Source organism: Cynoglossus semilaevis, chromosome 7, assembly GCF_000523025.1.
Source record: "Cynoglossus semilaevis isolate Cse_v1.0 chromosome 7, Cse_v1.0, whole genome shotgun sequence".
Lineage (NCBI taxonomy): Eukaryota > Metazoa > Chordata > Actinopteri > Pleuronectiformes > Cynoglossidae > Cynoglossus > Cynoglossus semilaevis.
Window position 1 is genome coordinate 3,715,415 of NC_024313.1, and position 20,423 is coordinate 3,735,837.

The 20,423-nt window shown below is 40.0% G+C and overlaps 1 protein-coding gene across 2 annotated transcripts; it reads right to left on the reverse strand.

The window, feature by feature from the left end:
- Positions 1–6,374: 6,374 nt before the first annotated feature.
- tmem200a (transmembrane protein 200A) lies at positions 6,375–19,460 on the reverse strand. 2 transcript variants are annotated; one of them, XM_017033413.2, is made up of 5 exons: positions 18,756–19,460; positions 10,559–10,696; positions 10,055–10,335; positions 9,805–9,971; positions 6,375–9,319 (listed from the first exon to the last, which is right to left on the reverse strand). In XM_017033413.2, the coding sequence occupies exons 2-5, from the start codon at positions 10,687–10,689 to the stop codon at positions 8,228–8,230; spliced, it is 1,671 nt and encodes a 556-aa protein (XP_016888902.1). In that variant the 5' UTR covers positions 10,690–10,696; positions 18,756–19,460; the 3' UTR covers positions 6,375–8,227. The 2 variants fall into 2 exon arrangements, with proteins under 2 accessions (XP_016888902.1, XP_024912426.1); XM_025056658.1 differs by lacking the exon at positions 18,756–19,460 and having other exon boundaries at positions 10,559–10,862.
- Between the last annotated feature and the right edge of the window lie 963 nt (positions 19,461–20,423).

The following is a 20,423-nucleotide window of genomic DNA, read 5'->3' on the forward strand; positions in this document are numbered from 1 at the left end:
AGACTTGTTGTGTTAAAATACATTATGAAAAATCCAACATAATGCAACAGACTCTAGCCTCTGAGTCAATGAAAACCTCTGTCACCCTGTTGTCTTCTCTGTTATCACGTCAGCCTGAAACTAGATGTCAATAATAATTTAATTTTGCTCAAAGAGTAATTTTTAACATTTATTTTCAGTTTTTGTTTGTTTTGTTCGACATTTAAGAATGGAAGAAAAACAGATTTGCTGGCACATCATTTATTTTAAACACAACATTATTGTCTTAAATATGTGGGATTTATTTTAACTTGGAACACTGATGTGTGACCCCCTCAGTGGTCCTCAGTTCATTTGAGTTTAAGATCCCTGCATCAGAGTTTATGTTTTTCCCTGCTCTCATATTAAAGCCAAACTCATAATGTAGCAGAGCATTTACTACGTGCTTTGTGGTTTCTCTTGAGCCTTTAACGTTTATTGTTTTCAGCCAATCATAATGTCAGTGTAGGTGATGTCACTGCTACTAAAACGAGATCAGTCAGCCAACGCCTGTTAAACTTTTCACTGCAGCTGCATCTGTTCAAAAGCTCACTAGCTTGGTGAAATTTTGCTTGGAAAAATCCGGACTCCAACGGGGTTAACGTGTCCTGTCAGATGGTGGGCGTTAAAAAAATAGAAAGTTTTATTGTAAAAATGTCTTTAAAAGTCAGTTTAATCAGTGCAATTCAATTAATAATAATAATAATAATTATTATTATTATTATTATTGTTATTATTATTATTATACATTTCAAAAGTATCTAACAGACAAAATGGGAATAACTGACAAAATCAGTCAGTAATGGAAATAATTAAGACAGAGAAGACAGATGATGAGCACACACAGACAGAGGGAAGTAAAAGATATGAGTGGAAACTGGTTATGAAGTTAGATATCGGACAAATATTAATTAAATAGAGATAAAATGCAAAGAGTTTATGGGACGAGCAGCAGCAGCAGCAGCAGCAGCAGGAGGAGCAGGAGGAGCAGGAGGAGCAGGAGGATGAGGAGGAGGAGAGGTCCGTGCCTTCAGGGTGTTCCTCCCAGCAGCACTAATTTAATTGGGTTGTGAAAAGTGATGTGGGAAGCTTTCTCATGATTGGTTGAGTGGGTAGATGATGCCCACAGAGACGGAAAACACAGGAGGGGGCGTTTAAACTTTTAAATTACACACACACACACACACACACACACACACACACACAGAGCATTCTTTAACAGAGTACACTGGTCAGTTGAACACATGCATTTCTATCCCTGTGTACTGAAGTGTGCATTTCGTCTTTTATGCAGTGAGTTTTATGCAGTGATGCCACATAGACGTAAAGGCACCAGAGTTCACAGAGGCAGTATTTATATTTTACATGGAGAAAATAAAACAGGATTGGTCCATTCATGTGTGCTCTGTATTTTATTCATGAGGACAGACTCTAGCATCAGCTGAAGTGTGTGCTGCTCGTGCTTGCTGCACATACGTAAGCGATTGGTACCAGTGTAGAATGTGTGAGTTGAGGGAGTGCATACAGTTCGTTGTGAAGCTTTTAGACGGTCAGATATAACCACACGTGCAGACCAGAGATGTCTACTACATCCTTCTATCTTTGGAGAGAATAATGCATGGTAAAAATAAATAAATAAATAGAACCGAACACCTGACCCCTCACCTGACCTTTACAGAATTGTAGCCCCAAAGGAATTTTAGCATTTTTTTAATGCTTTAATTAAATTCTTATTTGTGGTCACTGTTACAGCACAGGTATACTTCTGTTGACTTCAATGGTCTTTTTTAAATGTTTGACATGTCGATTCAAAAATGTTTTCCCATGATTGAATTAACTTCTCCCAAACAAGAGGTTTAAGTTTTCATCATCCTCAATCCATTGTGATTAATTTTCTTGCACCAAATTAATAAAAGATTTCAGTGTAGCAAAGTGTATCCCCTCTAACATCCTTGATCTTTTTTTAATATTAACTGTACGGTCGATGGCCTAATTATGTTAGACAACAACAAGTCTGAACCCATTCACCTGAGAGACCTTCTAAAATGTTGCTGGACTATTATCTACTGGCCTTATGTTTGGATTTGATGAAGATTTTTTTGCACAATGGCTGACCCTTTTGATAACCTTCTTAATTCAAAGTGATGCTCTTTCACTGAATTTAATTGAAGGTCACCTCGTGTTTCTTTGGTTGTTGCTATTTTTTAATGCTTTTCGTTTAAATGATTACTCACAGCTTATAATGTAATTGTAAAAAATAATATGATTTCTAACAAATTCACAAGCCTGCTTTGATTCTCTTTGTGTGGCTCTTTGAAATATATATGATACATATACAGTATATATATATATATATATATTTAAATGTGGAGTCATTGAAATCTTAAAAGACTGTGATTTGACTGTCCGACTTCTTCCTGGAGGAGCTCCTCAGTTACATAAAGCATTTCAAATTAATTGAGGTTAACGTGAATTTACACCTTGCATTACTTGCCATGTGAGCTGAAAGCCTGTGATAACAGCTGCATAATGAGGCTCAGGAGAGGAGCTTTCAAAACAGTGTCGATGTTATGAGCTTTTCTGTTTTACAGTGGAGGTGTAGCCGTGTGGAGCAGCAGCGCTGCACTGGAAACATGAGATCCAGTGTCTGCAGTGACTTTTAAAGATAAGACAAAATCTGATCTGATCTGTTTGCTGTTAGCCACTGTGAATCAATACAATCTATATATCACAGTAAAATATAGTTCTGTTCATCGTCAACGCTCCAAGTGTGTGTGTTAATTCTATAGTGTTGGAGGTTGATGTAAAAGGGGCATTGACACAAGCCGGCATTGCAGCTAGGGGGTAAACAATGGGAGGGTTGTTGAAGATTAGAATGTTAAAGATGTGATAATGAAGATATGAAGCTGAACGTGTGGGAAATGAGGTGAAACAGGAGGAAACACAAGAGAGACCAGAAAGAGACAGAGGAGAGAATTAAGACATAAATCCTATAAATCCTGAGAGAGGCTTCAGGTTTACTACAAGACACGATTCTGTACCACTTTTTAAAAAATGATCTACTACTTTCATTTAGTCCCCTGTTTGTTGCAGTTTCTTTCCATTTTTTAAACAGTTTCCTGTGAGAGATCAAAATGGACAGGATTAGAAATGAGCAGATCAGAGGGGCAGTTAAGGTGGAGCAGTTTGGAGAAGTTAGAGAACTGAGGTCGAGGCTGTTTACTCTGTAAAGGCTTTCCACTAGAACCAGCTGGGCAGCAGTCGGCCGGTGTTTGTTTGTTTGTTGTGTCTCATCATCCTCATGGGTTTTCATTGAAGTAGGTCAACGATGTCAGCAGTTTGGCTTTTTATCATCAGGCATGAGGACAGGAGCAAAACTTCCTGTTAAGATCTGTTCTGTTATGATGTGAGCCATCGGACAAAAACAGCCATAGTTGAACCATTGCTCAGAAAGGCTGATGTGTTTTCTCAGTTTAACGGCAAAGTGGACAGATGAGGGAGTTTACACCTCATCAAATGTGTGTTTGGTCTGCTCACTTTCTGTTCAGCTGGCTGTGTGAACCATGACATCTTTTGTCATTATTTTACCTTTTTTAAGTACACAAATTAAAAACTCAAATTTCCTTCTCAAATTTCTGCAAATCTGCAAATCCAGAATGGCTGGTGGCTCACCAGATTGTGTCAAACTTTGTGGAGGAATTGTTTGTAAGATTGCAGCGTTGAACACTGGTTTATACTACATGTATCAGTTTTAGTTCCTGCCTGCAGCCAGTCTGCATGGAGCAGATAATGAAGAGTGGCTTTACATCATCAGAGCCTCGTCCCTGGGGGGTGAGCAGTTGGATTAACCCCAGCACCACAGCTCTATTCCACTGTTTATCTACTTTTTTACATTTAATGACTGGCACTTAGTGTTCCCATTGTTGGTAAAGCGCTCCCTCTGTGTGTGTTTGTGTGTGCGTTTGTCCATGAGTGGGTTTTTACTCCTGCTGCAGGGGTCCACAGCACATCTCAGGCTGCTATGGCAACTAGCCTGGCACCCCCACTGATGCTGTTGCCTCATAGCAAGTGAGCATGCACAGAAACGCACACGCACACACAACCACGTCGGCACTGCGGCCACATGGCTTTAAGTGTGACACAGAGTTACACAAAATTTACTGCACAGAGATGAGGGATGGCGTGGAGAGGGTCAGCATGATGTAGGAGCTGACAGGTGCCCAACCTGTTTTTCATATAGTTTCTGTAATATAGAATACATGTATAAATATTGTTATTGTGAGCGTTGTGTTAAGAAGAAATTCATTTTAAAAAAAGCAGGTGGTTCTTTATCGGGAAATATATGGCTTGACTTTCCTTTTGCTTATGTGCAAATTATTATTGCCGTATCCACACACACACTGATCTCTGGAGCACTGACAGAGTATGAGCTGCGGATGGGTATTTTGCACTTGGTTTGTATAATCAGAATATATTCTTCACCTTTATTCAATTAATTACGGTGCTTTCATAGAGTTTGTGTAACTTTTTTCACATCATTTTTTTATTAAACATTTTGTGCACCAAATGCTTAGCTTTAGCATCCCTGTGCCTCAGTTGTTTCACCAAGATGGACTTTGTAAATACCTGACACTTATGGTTTTTTCTATAAAATCATTTTTCAAATTGCAGGACTAATTCACTCGACAGTATTTGCACTTGGAGTCACTTTTGTCTGTTTTTCTGTGTCATTTTGTTGAAAGGATCATTGTGTATGAAATATTAAAATGTGAGTGGAGCGTTCACTCTTTCTCTGAAAACCTAATATTTAACAGACTGTATGACTCATGTCCATTACTAATTCACCACTGCTCATCTCAGACTGTGATGCATTGTTCTTAGCTGTGCTAATGCTGGCAGTCACTCTCCTCATCTGCAAACTCTTCTCTTCACCCTCCATACAGTTTGTGTTGCACTGATTAGTCCGTTTGTTGCCTGCTTTTGTCAGGAAGCTGCCCACGTGAGGGAAGGTGCTGCTGATACACAGTACACTGTAAAGTAAATGTAAAATAAAATGCTATTAGGAATACAGAGAAAAGAGGTGAGTAACTGAATTGAAGGGCTTCTAGAAAGTTCTCCACTTTGCCTCTGATTCCCAAATTTGTCATTATGTCTGTTTTCGGTGGAAATACATCTGTGATCACAACCACTTTGTTTTTTATCTCTCTGCTTCTCCGTGTTTATCTGCAAACGTGTGAGCCATATGTATTCATATATTAATATAATAAATAAAGATATAATGGAGGCAGAATACTGCAGGATTGGGATTCTGTTCCCAAACGCCTCAGGCCTTCAGTGAGCTGAGGTCTAGAACTGAGCTGAGGAGGTGGGAAAGCACGGACACTGTTGCCGTAACACATTGGCTCGGCACTGAACGAATAGTGAGATGATGCAGAACTTGCACCATGCTGTTTGGTCACAGTGTCCCTCACACAATGGGGATTTTCAATTCTGGATGAAGAAGCTGATGCAGCAGCACAGATTACTAAGAACCAGGATGTAGGTTTTATTTACTCACTGTTATTAAAGATAAGAGTGATACGAATCACAGATAAGGTTTCATCTCATTAGTCTGACATTGAAACTTTTTTAAAATAAAACTAAATGCTTCTTTGTTGTGTGTTTAGTGCATATTAGTGAATTGATGGGAGCTTGTGAAATACACATGATCGAAAGTTTGTAACTTATGTCTCGCTGCTGTTTGATACTTCAGCATTATGTGGTTAAAAATATGTAAGTCCAAAAGCACAGCTTTTACTTTAAATACATCTCTTCATCCTTCATATTGACAATTCCAATCCTGTTAATTTTTCCATTAAAACAAAGAGGCGGAGGATGAGGTAATTCGGGTTTGCTCGTCTAATGCTGATTTAAAGCAGCACCAAGCGTCTTTCTGGCTTCGTCATCCTCTTTGTGCCTTCACAAAGGCCTGGGCCTGTCATCTGCTCCCTCGGAGATGAAACAGCATCACCATCCTTCTGCTTTCAGTCCACTCGGTGTCTGGGCTTTGTGTTTATTTTTTGCAATATGTATGAATCCTTTCAAGTGTATGTGTGTGAACGTGCGTTTGTTGTAATCCCAAAGACGTGCAGACCATACAACAGTGCCATGGATGGTGACGATGGTGAAGCAGAGTCAGGGACCAATATATAAAATTGTGTGTAGATGTCAGAAGTCGTGTCTGTCAGTGTGTGGGTGTGTGTTTGGAGTCAAGAAGGACTGTTACTTGAACACGACAGTTGTGTAAAAATGCAGTCAGAGATTTCCTATGTGTGACTCCATGAGTCAAACTTATACACTCGCTGAGGCCAGACGTGTTTAAGTAAAAATACAGTTTATTTCAAGACTGGTTAAAATTAGACACTGACCCATAAACTATGAGGAACCAGTTATTGAAGCGTTCTTGTCAAATGGTCAAACCACTGAACACAGATGGGATACTCCGAATGTGTGCTGGCATACAAACTGCAAAAAGAACATTACTGTTACACATTTGTTCAATGATTAGATGATAGAAGTCAAACAGAACCAGAAATGAAAATGGTATAAATTGAAACTAATGCAGTGGACACACTAGTTAACTGTAGAATGGTGGCAAAACATTAATACTGCTAGTCAGAAGAAGTTCTAGTTCTAGAACCAGTGACACAGTTTTCACACAATTTCATTAATATTGCATTCAATGAACAGGAACACACAAATATCTGTAGAGAAATGACACGTGTGGCAAAAAAAAGCAGCGCAGGTTTTTCTGGGATTAAGAGGCTTCGTGGGCTTACGGTGGTTTATTTTTGTTTGCTGTATCTGGTCCAGTTTGTTCACTAACAGAGAGTCAGAAATGATCATCAAATTATTAAGCCTTATGAGTAATAGTTTTAATACATTTCATAACATGACTTTTGTTTGTAGCCCTCGTGAGTTGGTGCCAAAAGTCAATTCTGTATGTCTTCACTTACCTGACAAACATAAACAACCCCAGTCAAACACCTTATAACCTCAGTACATCAATGCAGTCTATCATGTTTCTCAATTTTCCTGTGGTAGTTTTACAGCCCAGACCTGGGCGACATTATAAAACAAAGTCTATCAAAGTATGAATCTTTTCCCTAAGTATGTTCAGCCTTGCTTTGTTCTCAATGCCAGCTGGAGAAAACAAACTTTGTGAAGTCTGAAGTCTGTGATATGGACACAGTGTTGACTGGTAAAAATGTGTCCCGAGAGTTTACAAATGCAGCCCAGGTGTTTCAAAGCAAACCTTCTGCAGAATTTTAGACAGGGATTTTTGCATCTTCATATGTTCAAAATGGCAGCGTTCTAGGCAACATGAACAAACATTTTCACTGTAGGTGAAAAACTTTTCAAATAGGATAAGATGTGAGGCAAGCAACGGGGGGCTGGACTCTAGAAAAACAGCTTCCCCAGGACTTTGAGAGCAAAAAGCTGCTTTACGTAATCATCTTCTTGGTGAAACAAGCAACAAAAAAGTTTCTGGCCTCTGCTGGTGTTTCTTTGTTTCAAACATTAGAGCTGTGTTAGGAAAGCTGCACTTCAGCTTTCCACGCTTCACAACCAATATATAAGTCTGGAAGGAACTGAAGGCAACAGAGGTCCTATATGTGACTGCTCGTACAAACGCTGGGTTGGAATAGATGTTTCACTCTGACACATGGGTTTTTGCAAACAAGTTCATGTTGCTTTGCGCTTGTTATGATCTGTCTTCATCCATTTGCTCTGTAATGATCAAACTTCTGTTGAAAATAACTAGGAAAGTACAACAGGACTCAGTAAATGTTTGGCATTTTTTTACCTCTAAAACAGCACAATGTGTCTAGTTTATATGATAATAAAACTATTTATCTTTTTTATTTTTTTAGAAACAAGACCAATGATAGAAAATCCATCTCCTTGCTAAGAGAGTCATAGCCAACTGCTGAACAGCGTCTTATAACCTGGTGGGAAACCATTCAGTTTCTTGCCCAGATAGAAGGGAATCCTCTCAGATTAAAAATAGTCATTCACGACTTTGCTGCCTGCTGATTTAAAATGTTGGGTTTTTTTTAAGGCGCTCAGCTCTTAGTACACTCAGTTCTCCCTGACACAAAGACTTTGAAACAAGAAATTAAACACCTCAATACAAGTGGTTTCAACCTTTAAAAAAAAGTCATCAACTTCAAAACCGAGTCTCGGAACTGCCTCTCTTCATCGTGCTGCTGTTTAAGTCGTCATGTTCAAAACTAAGATTATTGTGCGACCTTGATATCATCAACAGCTTCTCGCGTTTGCTGTAGTCTCGTCTCCCCGTCGTCGATGCTGACGCCTCCAGGATCCGCTCCCCCTGCTCCTCTCTGTCCTCCAGCCTCACGTAGCCTTTGCTGCTGCCCCTGTTGCCACTGTTACTGCGGTCAAGGCGAGGCCAGCTGGGGTGCTTCCTCTGCTCTGGGTGCACGCTGAGCATGCTGGGCCCTCGCTCCAGGTCCAGGGATTTGGAGTGGCTACTCAGCATGTGAAGAGAGGAGTTGGAGCCAAGGTCAATCCTGGCTGCTCCTGGGGAGAGCCAACAGCCTGAGGTAGAGGAAGGTGTGGGAGACAGAGAAGAAGAGGAGACGGAGGAGCAGTGGGATGATGAGGAGGCAGAGTTACTCCTGTGCAAACTCGGTGGTTTGGAGGCCTTGGCAACAGATGCTACAGGAACAGCCAACGACTCCATGGAGCACAGCGGCTGCTCCGTATGTCCGTCTCGTCTCTCTCCTCCTACGCCCACTCTCTCCTCCTCTGTGATCACCTCCATCTCTGGTTCATCAATAACACAGTTATTGAGTTTTATGACAGGCAGAGTAAAGGCTGAGATAGAGGAGGAGACAATGGAGCGAGCATGGTGTCCTCTCTTCTCTCCATCTCCATCCACCGACCACTGATGGTGAAAGGAGTCTGAGTGGGCCAGCCCTGGGCCACAGAAGGGCCGGTCCTTGTAAAGAGGGGCCAGTAGCCCCGCAAAGCTGCAATCCAACTTGGCCTGCTCTCTTTGCCTGTGGAATTCCTCATCTCCTAGGAGCACTTCCTCCTCTGTGGAGCCTCTTCCTCCTCCAACCTGAGAGGAGAAGGCCAGGAGGGAGTTGGCTAACCTTGTTGCATCATCTACCCCAAATCCTTGAAGGTCTGCGATATCTCTTGCGTACGTGCTGTTTTTCTGTTGCTTCTGCTCTCTCTGCCGCAGGCGATGAATGTCAATTACAGTGGAGTACATGTCTCTCATATGGATTATCTAGTGCAGAAAATAACATACAGCATTAGCAGTCATCTGTGTATGTCTGGCAATGTTTTTCCCAACACCACTAATAATTTGCTGCACGGCTTTGACATATCAGAGTTGGTTGAGTTTTATTTTCACAGACATGGACACAAAAAGAGGGAGGAGTTAATAAATCAGGACAGGGACAGATAGGGCAGGAGGACACAGGAACAGAGATAAGGGTGGAAGGAGGCTGGGCTAGATCTAATGTCCGTGTGAGTTATTTACAGCTGATAAATATAGATGACTGCAGAGCGTGTTAGTGTCTGTGGGAGACTCTCACCAGTGTGAGGATAAGGAGATGGTGTATATAAGAAGACACTAAAGAAAACCACACCGTACATGTGAAGTAGAAGCAGAAGTACTTGCTTCATGTTAATGTCTATGTTCAGGCTGCCTCTGTTCAACTGATTTACACAGTATATATATATATATATATGTGCAGTTTCCTTCTTTACCTTTGTTTCCCTGTCTCTGTTTTCATGAAGAATGGCATTTGCACAAATAAAAATAAAAATTCCAATCCCCATGGTGAATGGCCCGAGCATCTTCATCCTTTCTGAGTGACGATGCTGTTCCAGGAAGCGTGTCAAAGCCCCACCTTCAGTCTGCTTGGAGGCCGTGCCTGGGTGTAGGAGACATGAACTGATTGAGCTGTTTAATATATGGAGGACAAATTGGACTGTGATTGTGCCGCTGCTTTGATACCTTGCACATGGTGACTCCTGCTGGACAGTTCCTCGTCCCCATCTGTGACTATCCTGGCTTCATTAGACCATTTGGCTTCTCTGTCAGCTACTGTCTCAGATTCCACACTAGTTTCAAATTTGCCTGGGATCTTGGTTTCACCGTGAGGCCAGTAGCCCAGTGTTGCCATACCAATCCCAAAGGCTAAGATGATCAGACCCAGAAGTAGAAAAAACCCAGAGGCGGAGTAGAGGCGGAGCCGGCCACGGACCACCACAACATCAGTGCGACGCTTTCTTTTTCTACATTCACAAAAAAGGAGAACTTGAGTTTATATGAGCTTCATTTCTACAATGCAGCAATCACATTTTGTTTTGCAAAATAAAAAATTAAAGCATTTATAATTACAGTAGAGTGCCAGTTAAAAAAGGGTAACATGTGGGTACCATAAAAGGTGGACGTTTTATTTTAAAGACAACTTTTATTTTAATGATCAATGAATAAAAACCAGGCTGGGATGATGACCTTGGAGCGGCCTCTGGGACATGATTTCCCAGGCCCGGCGACGTGGGTGGTACGGGTCGATGCTGGGAGCGAGCGGAGTCTTGACGTTTTAGTTTGGCCAAGCCTGTTAACACAGCTGCTGCTGCAGTCATATTTAACCTGCATGGACACAAACACAGTACTGATGTTAAACAACACGGCTCACATCTGTTGTGTGCAGAGAAAAAAAGGCAACTGTGGACGAAAAGTCAAACGTACACACTGCGTTGGACTTGTGATGAACTAGGTTTACAGAAAGCATGTACATGGATTGAATTTTGAACTGTAAAAACACTCTTCCTTTGAAAAGTGTCACTGAGACTCAAACTTCAAATGAAAGCTGTTTAGGAAGAGTGTCAAAATGTTACTGAAGCACTTTCTTTATGGAGTTTTCTTTTTTGCCTTTCATGTTCACTGAGTCAATTGTTCTTTTTAATTGGCTCGTTTGAATTGTTGGTCATCTCTGTGTGTTGTCCTGTGATAGACTGGTTACATTTGCTTTGAAATTCTGCCTTAAAGCCTTAAGTAAGTTAGATGTTTTTGTTTGTGTTCCAGGGATAGAAAACAGATGATAACAGAAACAAGAATGCCTCTATTACAATACCTTATCTATTAAATTGTGTTTCTTTCTTTTTTTCCATTGCTCCCTCTCTTTGCCACATGTCTCCCTGTCGTCCTCATTCTCTCTCCTCAGCCTGTCTGCTTATACATTCTGGTTGTGACCCTGAATAATGTCCCCCCTCCTTTACTTCCTCTTCCTCCAGCCCAGCTTTGCTCTCATGGTTCCCTGTTTCTGTGTCTCCTCCTACCCACGCCACTGTTGTCTCGGTTCTATTTCTACTCCATCTCTAATTTTAACGTAGACCACTTAATCCTTTAAGTTCTATATTATTCCTCTTTCCTTTTAATGCATACATTTTATTAGTAATGTGTTCTTTTCATCACACCGAGTTGTAAATATAGTCCTGGTGTAGCAACAGGCAAAACAATTGTTTTTTTTGTTTTTTTTTCAGATTTTCAGCAACATACATGTCCCTCTGTGTGAATTTGCTTCAGCAGTGTAGTGCTTGTCATAAAATGATGAGAAATAGATGGAGAGATCATACCTGAGGGTAGGAGACGTGGTTGACAGACAGAAAAAAGGACCGAGTGTCTAGTGCCGAAGAGAATGGAGTGAAATGCTCCATCCGTGTATTATTTATAACAGCTAACGAACGTGCAAGATTTGACATAAAGCTGAAATCCTTGGGTGTTGAAGATGAGAGAAGTGTGTTAACAGAGGATGATAAGTGGACGGGAAGAAACCAGAAAGGCTTGGCGGAGACGAAGAGAATAGTTTGGTTCTTCTTTTAGTCGCAGATAAGGGGACACTGGCAGAATTTAGAGCCGCTTTACTTTTAACAAGAAGTGAGTGAAGCAGAAACACTGAAGAAGTGCCCTAACAGGCGCCGCAGCAGCCCTAATGAGAAACCGTTTAACATAACTCAGACACTAAAAGGCTTTTTTCTTTCTTCTGACAGTGTGCTGCAGCTGACAGAGTGCAACCTAAAATCATTTTGTATGGAACACGCCGTACATAGAGAAGAAAACCCTCAGTGTGTTTAACAATTAGAGACAATGGTTTGTAGTTTATGGCCCTGTTGACTTTGACAGAAGGCCATTATAAACAACAGGTTTTATGTCACATTTACTTTTCAGCTTCTCGGAACAAACCTGGAAGTAATGACACACCAGCTGCTCTTTCACTGTGCAGTAAATAATTAACCATCATTCAGAATTTAATTTATACAATAATTGACTACAAACAGTTTAATCGGAATGTAAATGAAATTTACTGCCTAATGGCACCTCCTGTGGCAGCCTGTGGGGGTTATAAAGTCTCACACTGTGAATTTCCCCATTGAAGGATGAAGAATAACAGACTTCATTTTTTTTTAAAGATTATTTGTGTGTGTGTGTGTCCAGACTCGCTAACTTTATTCAGGTTGTTCCACTGGTTCCCAAAGTGGGGTGTCGGGAGTCAGCAGGTCAAACTCATTTCATATTTTACTAATTCTATTTTTATATATTTTATTTATTTCTTTTTAATGACAATACCGAATTTTGGTCATTCTTAAATAGTAGTGGTACATAATTATTGCACTGTGCCATAAAAACATCCTTCATGAAATATGTACCTCTATTGAGCTGTTCTAGCAGTCATTTTTTAAATACAATAAGTATTTCTTTGTAACATGTACTGTGAAAGGTGACTGGTTTTTCAATAACGGGCAACAAAATCCTGAACATCTAGATTTACTCGTGTTAAGGAATTTACCCTTCAAAGCATCCCATAAAAATCACTTTCAGTTGCAGGTTCCACCTCCAACACCATGACACCTGCTGTGTGAGAATTCACTGCCTGTGCTGTGTTGCTGTGTCTTTTGTAGTACGATAACAAGCTAATCTATAGGAGACGTCACATGAAAAGCGGTCCCTATAGCAACTACATGCATTGCCTAGGTGAGATGTTTCTATAGCAACTGCCAGATGTGTGCAGAGGAATGACAGGAACACCACTGTGACTGTGTCATGTCAACAAAGGGACATTTGCAGTGTACATTTACCTTCTTCAGCAGCGGAGAAAGAGCAGGTCTGCTGCTGAAGGGATGAGGAAAAAAACTCAGTCCTGTGATTTCTGTGTTTCTAACGTTTATCTTTTGGTGTTAGTTTCACAGCATTCATTACTTAGAAGCGATGGGATGGTTGAAGAATTGAGTTTTGAAGGTAGGTGAGAGTGAGATGAAGGAATGTACAGGGTACAACGGAGTAAAGAGGAGCACTTTGATCTACATGCAAGGAACTCCAGAGACTTTTTACCACAGAGGAGAGAAAAGTTTTGTCTGAAATGACCCACTTCAGTGAGCTGAGTTCAAGCACATGACAGAGACAGACAGTGGTGTGGACGCAGACAGATAGGAAGGAAAGATTCAAACAGAGATGTAATGAGAAAGGAATGAGCAGGAAGTTAAAAATGGAGCTCGGAAGGGAAAGGAAAAAAATTGGCATCCATTACTGTGTTTCCCATTATAGTTACACGGTGTATACAGAGTGTGTTTGTGTTTCTGCGCTGTAATTTGCTCGGGTGAGGTTAACTGCGGCCAAATTGCTCCAGTAATTGTGGGTAAAACGAAACATTATCGGTTGCTGAGATGGACCGTAATGGGTGCACAAACTGATGCCTGCTGCAGCTGTAGTTAAAGTCACCTGTCATGATGGCACAGAGCTGTGACACAAACATAAAAATCACACTCACTCACTCACTCACTCACACATTTAAATCCTGCCTCTTAATTTGTGTATGGAACTGAAAAGATAAATCACTTTGACAAATGTGGGCTCAGGATACTTCCTGCTCTTCCCCCACACCGACCATCAGCTAATCAACCAAAATAATCATTACATTTCCTGACAATGAACACAGTCCACAGCTTGGAGGTAATTGTCTGTATGAGTCATGGGCAAAAATGCTGTGAAGGAAATATTACTTTAGTACGACTTGTTCCCAACACCATTTTAAACTCAAGGTGCTAAAATAAAGACACGGTCAAGTTTTCAGACTGGGGTCAGACTTCATTTGAAAGTGGGCCACAGTCATGGAAACTACTATAAACACAGCTTCAGATACTGGAGATTTACATATTTTCCTTCCTTTATTGTTTACAGATGTGATCCTCTTGTCTGCAGTATTGTATGCAGTATTCAGCTACTGCACATACAGTTGGCTGATTTATTCCAAATGATCATTTATAACAGCTTCTGTTCCATTGTGTTTCTGTAAAATGAATGGTAAAAGAAAGACATGGCAGAAACACACTTTTTCTTCCAGTGTGACCTTTGAGAGTAAAAAAAACATGACAAAACACTGAAAGTAATTCCTCAGGCACTCGGTTTGCCATGTAGCACAGAAGAGTATAACTCAGAGCAGCGCATTTTTACTAATTTATACTCTTGCTCTCCAAGAGGAACTCGGAATCGTCTTTTCCAGAGAAGACAGAGGTCAGAGTCTCTCAGTATTTTAAATAAAGCCCAGTAGAAATTCTATTAATGTGTAATCCCAAGGACATAGGCTATATTTGAGATTAGATATTTGTCTGATGTGATGTGGCCAGATGTAATTTACTGCATCCTGGTTCTTTGTGACAGTACTGTCTGAAAATGGTTGCCAACCATAACCATGAGCCAACCTCCCCCAACTGTCAGTTGAAAAAAAAAAAAAATACTGAAAGGTCAAATGAAATAAGCCTGGCTCTGCTTGAGTTCTCCGTGTTGTGACATCAGCAAAAGTTTAAAGACAAAATTTCACAGATTGTTAAAAGTAGTAAGTCTAAGTAAAGTAACACAAAATGCAGTCGAATTTTGTTTATTCCAGCTGTTTTTGTCCTGTATTGGTATTTCTTTAGAACTAAGGAAAAACTGAGGAGCGGCAAAGCACTTGACATGATGTTTGGTAGTTAGCAGAAAGCATGGACTCAGTGTTTAACTGATTGAATTCTAGTCCTTCTAGTCGACTCTCCCTCTTCTTTTCCTCTTTTTTTAACCTCTTGTACACACTGCACATGTGTACTTTACAATATACAACCTGGACATAAACCCTGTGTTGGGAATAAGAAGGATTTCACATTTATCTTAATGTCACTGCAGAATCACACTGACTGTCCATTGCATCATCACGATGTGAAATCTGAACCTGAGGCTGAGACCAAAAACACAGCGCTTGTTTCTGACAGGTCAGGTTACAAGTAAAGAAAGAAAATCCACATGTCAGATTCCTAGACTTTCCATCGTTTTCTAGAGTCAAACTGGATTATAAAAATGATTGCAAAGTGTACCCCAATCCATGGAAAGTCAAAATCTACTGTTGAGTTAATGTTAAAGCTGTGTTTTGTAAAGATGGTGAAGCAACTCAACAAGTGTGAATTTGAGTGTGATTTTAAGTCATCCCATTGCCTGTGATCTGAATATGTGACAAGGCAGAAATTAAATTAATATTTTTTGTCCAGCTATGACCAGAGCTGTATGATAAAAATGTATCCAGTCCTGCAGGTACTAATGAACTTTTTTAGATTTATTTTTACCAGCAGATATTACAAATGCAGTGGCATTGAAATTATAACATGTCAAAAAAAGAGGGTTTTTTTTCTATTTCTTCAAAAATCTGTTTTACCAATGTGTGAGACACACACACACACACACACACTGTACATGATCCACAGGAGACTTTCTTTTTCCAGCTCTGTCAATACTCTTCAGGTTTGTGTAAAGGCACAGGTTTGTTTTGGTAAAAGGAAGGATTTGTCTCTCAGTTGACGGCGAGTGAACTGTATAATGGACAAAACACACAGTTAACATTTTACTCTCCAGGACTCAGTAGCTGTACAAGAGAAAATCCACAAACAGACAATAAGGAAATATGTAAAAAAAAAAACAATAATCTTCTGTTTGTTTAATAATACTTAACTATAATCCCTAAATAATGTTTTCATTTTATTACAGTCTGTGAAGGTTGGAGTTCCATAAATCAATACAGCACTTTTTTATATCCTCTTGCTTTAAACAAATTCCTTTTTCAATTCAATTTCAATGTTCCTTCATCTTTGATTATGATTACATAATGAATACAATCAAGGCACAGCATCAGCCAATTGAAGCAGGCTTTGTGTAAATTTAGATTTAGCTGATGACAGTTACTCATCCCGTATGATCAGAACTTTCCATAATCCAAATGCTCTGACCATTTCTTTTTTAGTTTGTAGTTTAGATAAGACACTACAGTATCTTCCACGTAGTATATCCGATTAGTTTCTTCTTGTTTACTTTACTCTGAGCTTCTGGAGAAACGAGCCGTGAGTACGAAGAAGACGCTGAAGATGAAATGACCACAGAAAAGATTATTTTCTTTTCTCAGAATAACAATAAATTGTTACATGTTATATGTTTGGGCTTTGCGTCACTCATACAGAAGTCAAGAGTGAGTCATCTGTCTGGAGAATATGTCGCTGTGTGTTTCCCACAGACTCTCAGCAGCACATTTATGAAATCAACCACTCAACCGTCAAATCCTGAAGCTTCTTCACCAGATTCTTATTTCCTCTTCGCTGTCATTATTTTGTTGGTGCTGTTTTTCTTCTTTTTTTTTATGCACATTGCTTCTTTAAAATTGACTGACAATCATTGCCTTGGATATTTGACTGTTTAATTAATTTACAGCCTGCTGCTGCCACTCTGTATGTGTGTGTGTGTGTGTGTATGTATGTGTGTACTGATGTCCTGGAGTGTGCCTCCTGTTGATTCGAAGCAAAATGACTCATTCTGTCTTCCTCACACTCACTCATCTTGAGGCTTGAGCTGTCCACACATGCTTCACAGCCCTGGTTTCCAAGATGATGTCTGGGACATCTAAGCCATTGATTTATGGAATCTATAACTTCTGATTCTATTATCTATCAATTTTTTAATTTAATGTTTAAAGTTTGCTGTTGCTAATAGGATGTTTGAAGTCTAAAAAAAAAATAAAGATGTACACACTAACACATTTGTAAAGGGATTTGTTGATGACCATGTTGAGTGACCACTCAAGAAGCAAAGGCTCATTTAGAGAGGATAATCCAGTTTGTGTTATGTCTAAGGATGGATTAGTGATGTCACCTTCTAAATGGTTCTCCTCTCCTTTCAGTCAGAAAGAATACTAATATAAAGGAGCAAATGTTTTGTTAAAATATTTGAGAAATCAGAGAAACATTTATTCTGAGAAATTGTCAAAAAAGTGTTAAAAAAAGCTGGTTAAAAATCAACAAAAAAGTCTAAAATATTACCAGTAAGATCTGATCTGAATGTTTATATACAGTTTATTGACTAAAATAAGTGTGCTATTAAAACTGTCATTTAAAAAATCTTTTTATAAACTGAATCCTCCCCCTCCTCCTTCTTGTTAGGGCTGTTTCCTTCAGGTGTCACCACGGCTGATCATCTCCATCCATCTCACCCTGCCTCCCTGCTTTGACACCAACCATCTCCATGTCCTCAAAGCATCCGTTGTTTCCACCCCCACTGAGGGATGTGTTACGGTGACTGCACTGATGTCTGACCTTTGCTGAGCTGAATGATTTCGCTCACAATCAGAGGTTTAAAGGAGGTACTTTATATGTTCATCAGGTTTCTCTGTGTCCTCCATGAAACTGAGGTCAAACACACGATCAATGTTCTAGTGTGGGTGTGTGTTTTTACCACATTAGCTTTAAATGTTTTAACATGAAGCCAATGATGGTGCACTGATGCAGACACCACGGTTCTGTAATGTAAGATTTTAAGAAAAATATGATTTTAAGACTGAACCTAGGCCAAATTATTATCAAATTATAATTTCAATTATTTGTCGGTTCAATAATGTAGCGGTTTTCACACCTGCCTTACACATCTGGGGTTTAGGTCCCCAGAGGTATCACATGCTTAATGGCGACTGTGTGGGTTGCAAAGACTCATGCTATTCTACGTACGTCTTTGGTTAGACACTGAACCCAGGCTTTTTATTTGTTTCTTTTTTACAGCATTTTGCTATTAAGGGGCAAGAAGATGTTTCACATTAAAATGTGATTCACACAGTCAGTTGTGTACCTCTTACTGCAGGCTCATGGACTGGTTTTTAAGGAATCAGAGAATAATCTTCTTTAGCGTATTTCAGAGTCCTAGATTTATTTATCTTCTAGTATGGACGCTGAGCATCTGTTGACTCCTTCCATTTCCTAGGGAGTTTAAGTCAGGTCTTTGAGTTTCTCTAGGTCTGCAACCTCACAGCCCACTCCTCTGCAGGGCTTATTTATCTGTTCCCATTGGTGAAGTTATTCATTTGTGTCTTGGTAGTTTTTACAAATATCATATAGTCTTAAAAGAAGTTTTAAAAACAACATCACATTTTAACTGATTGATTGTTCTTGATGTTTTCTAAAATCATCTTCTAACTTATGGATTAATAAAAATATAAACTAATTGGACTGTTCAAATTGGACCACATAGAAAGATACAGGAATCCTGCAAATATTATGTAACATGGAAAATCAACAGTCAACTTGGAAGGCTATACATAGGAATGAGAGTTTGTAGTTGGAAAAATTCACTCAACTCTGCTGGCCTCACTCCTTACCTTCACAGAACTCCAGATTCCACTGTCGGTGTGCCGTTAGGGACGTAAATCAGAGAGAGGGTCAGAAACCATCCTGTCCTGTGCAGATCACTTCCAGTACAACGCCATACGGGGGTGAATCAAGATGACAGGAGACACCCGGGGCTGGAAAACCTCACCACACTTCTTCACTACATCCAAGCTTCTTTTGTGGAGACGCTCCTCTGGCCTTGGTCCAGTTTGTCTGGGTCAAACCCGAGTTGTGACGCTTCAGGGTGTCACGGCGTTTTACGCCTCATGGAGAAAAACAGTGCGCTCTGGACAAAGAGGTTGGAAAAAAAAAAACACGCTCCTCGAGAACACTGAGGGAAAAATCATTCCTTACATCCTTCTGGGATTTGGGGCTGTGTTTCTCTTGCGTAAAAATATCCTGCCTTCGGTTAATCACAAAAACAGCACGTGTAGTTCCCAGTCCTTTCTGGTCGGCACAATGCGTAAAACTCCTCTTATCAGTCTTTACTTGCACCCAAAAACTTGTTTTCATGCGATTTAAAAATTGATTTAAACGTCAGTAGTTGCTGCTTGAAAAAATAGGCGATAAAATAAGTGATAGGCGTCCTCGAGGAGCGACTAAAGCGTATTTATTCCTCTGCAACACAAAAAGGTGCAACTGCTGCACAGATCCATCCAATTCCACCAAAGCGCTCTCTCTCTCTCTCTTTCTCTGTCTCTGTCCCCCTCCCCCCCCTCCCCCCCCCTCTGATGTCATATATCTTTTTTGCATAGAGTCCATAAACGATGAAAATGACTCGTGGAGGACGGAGGGAGGCGCGTGGACAACGTGACGTGTAACGCGCAACAAGCAGCAACACAGTGGAATGGTTAGAGCCTCAAAAGTTTTGTAATGATTTTTTTTTTAACCGACTAAATGGTTTTTTTTCCCCGAGTGTTTTATTGCTTGAACGCAGTCTTTTTTGCAAAAGGCATATAATAAACACAAAAAATGTATTGTGTTAACCAGTAACAAAGTCAGACTCTAAACCAAAGGTTTTCAATAGTTGGTCCGAGACCCCTAGAGGGCCCATATATGTACTACACAGTGGTTGTTATATTTCAGACACAGCTAACCTAGTGATGCTATCTTGCACATGGATAGAATAAAAACAGTTCTGAATGCTAAAAAACAAAGTACATTTATATAGATATATATAGATATATACATATCAGTTTAATAGAAAACACTTTATTTTTCCATGAAAATATTCAAGTCTTTAAACTGAGCTACTTTGAATGGTGGGTTTGATCTTTAACTAATGTGATCATCAAGGCAAAAATAAAAGATAGAATCCAGGGTTTCATCAATGATGTGAAATAATGCTGCACATAATGTACAAATATGTACATACACACACATGCACAGAAAGAGAGGGTTACAGATGTTGGCATGCGTGTCATTTCCTGTGCTGTGTGCTGGACACTGTTCAAAGGAAACCAAGCAGCTGCAGTGATGTGAGGGTAAATGACTTGAGATAGAGAAGAAAACATTTCTGTTGGACTTGCATTGTCACCTTTAACCTCATACCTGACCTTAACTCTAAACCTAACTCCCACTCTGCCTCTCTGCTCAACACACACACACACACACACATACACATACACTGAAAGAGAGAGACTAAAAATAACCTTGTG

What these genes read in the sequence shown, in the direction of transcription:
- tmem200a (XM_017033413.2), bottom strand. Translation starts at nt 10,689, where the DNA reads ATGACTGCAGCAGCAGCTGTGTTAACAGGCTTGGCCAAACTAAAACGT. An exon ending in CAGGAGTCACCATGTGCAAG is followed by an intron (nt 9,972 to 10,054) that starts GTATCAAAGCAG and finishes TCCTACACCCAG; the next exon opens with GCACGGCCTCCAAGCAGACT. An exon ending in ACAGAGACAGGGAAACAAAG is followed by an intron (nt 9,320 to 9,804) that starts GTAAAGAAGGAA and finishes TTTCTGCACTAG; the next exon opens with ATAATCCATATGAGAGACAT.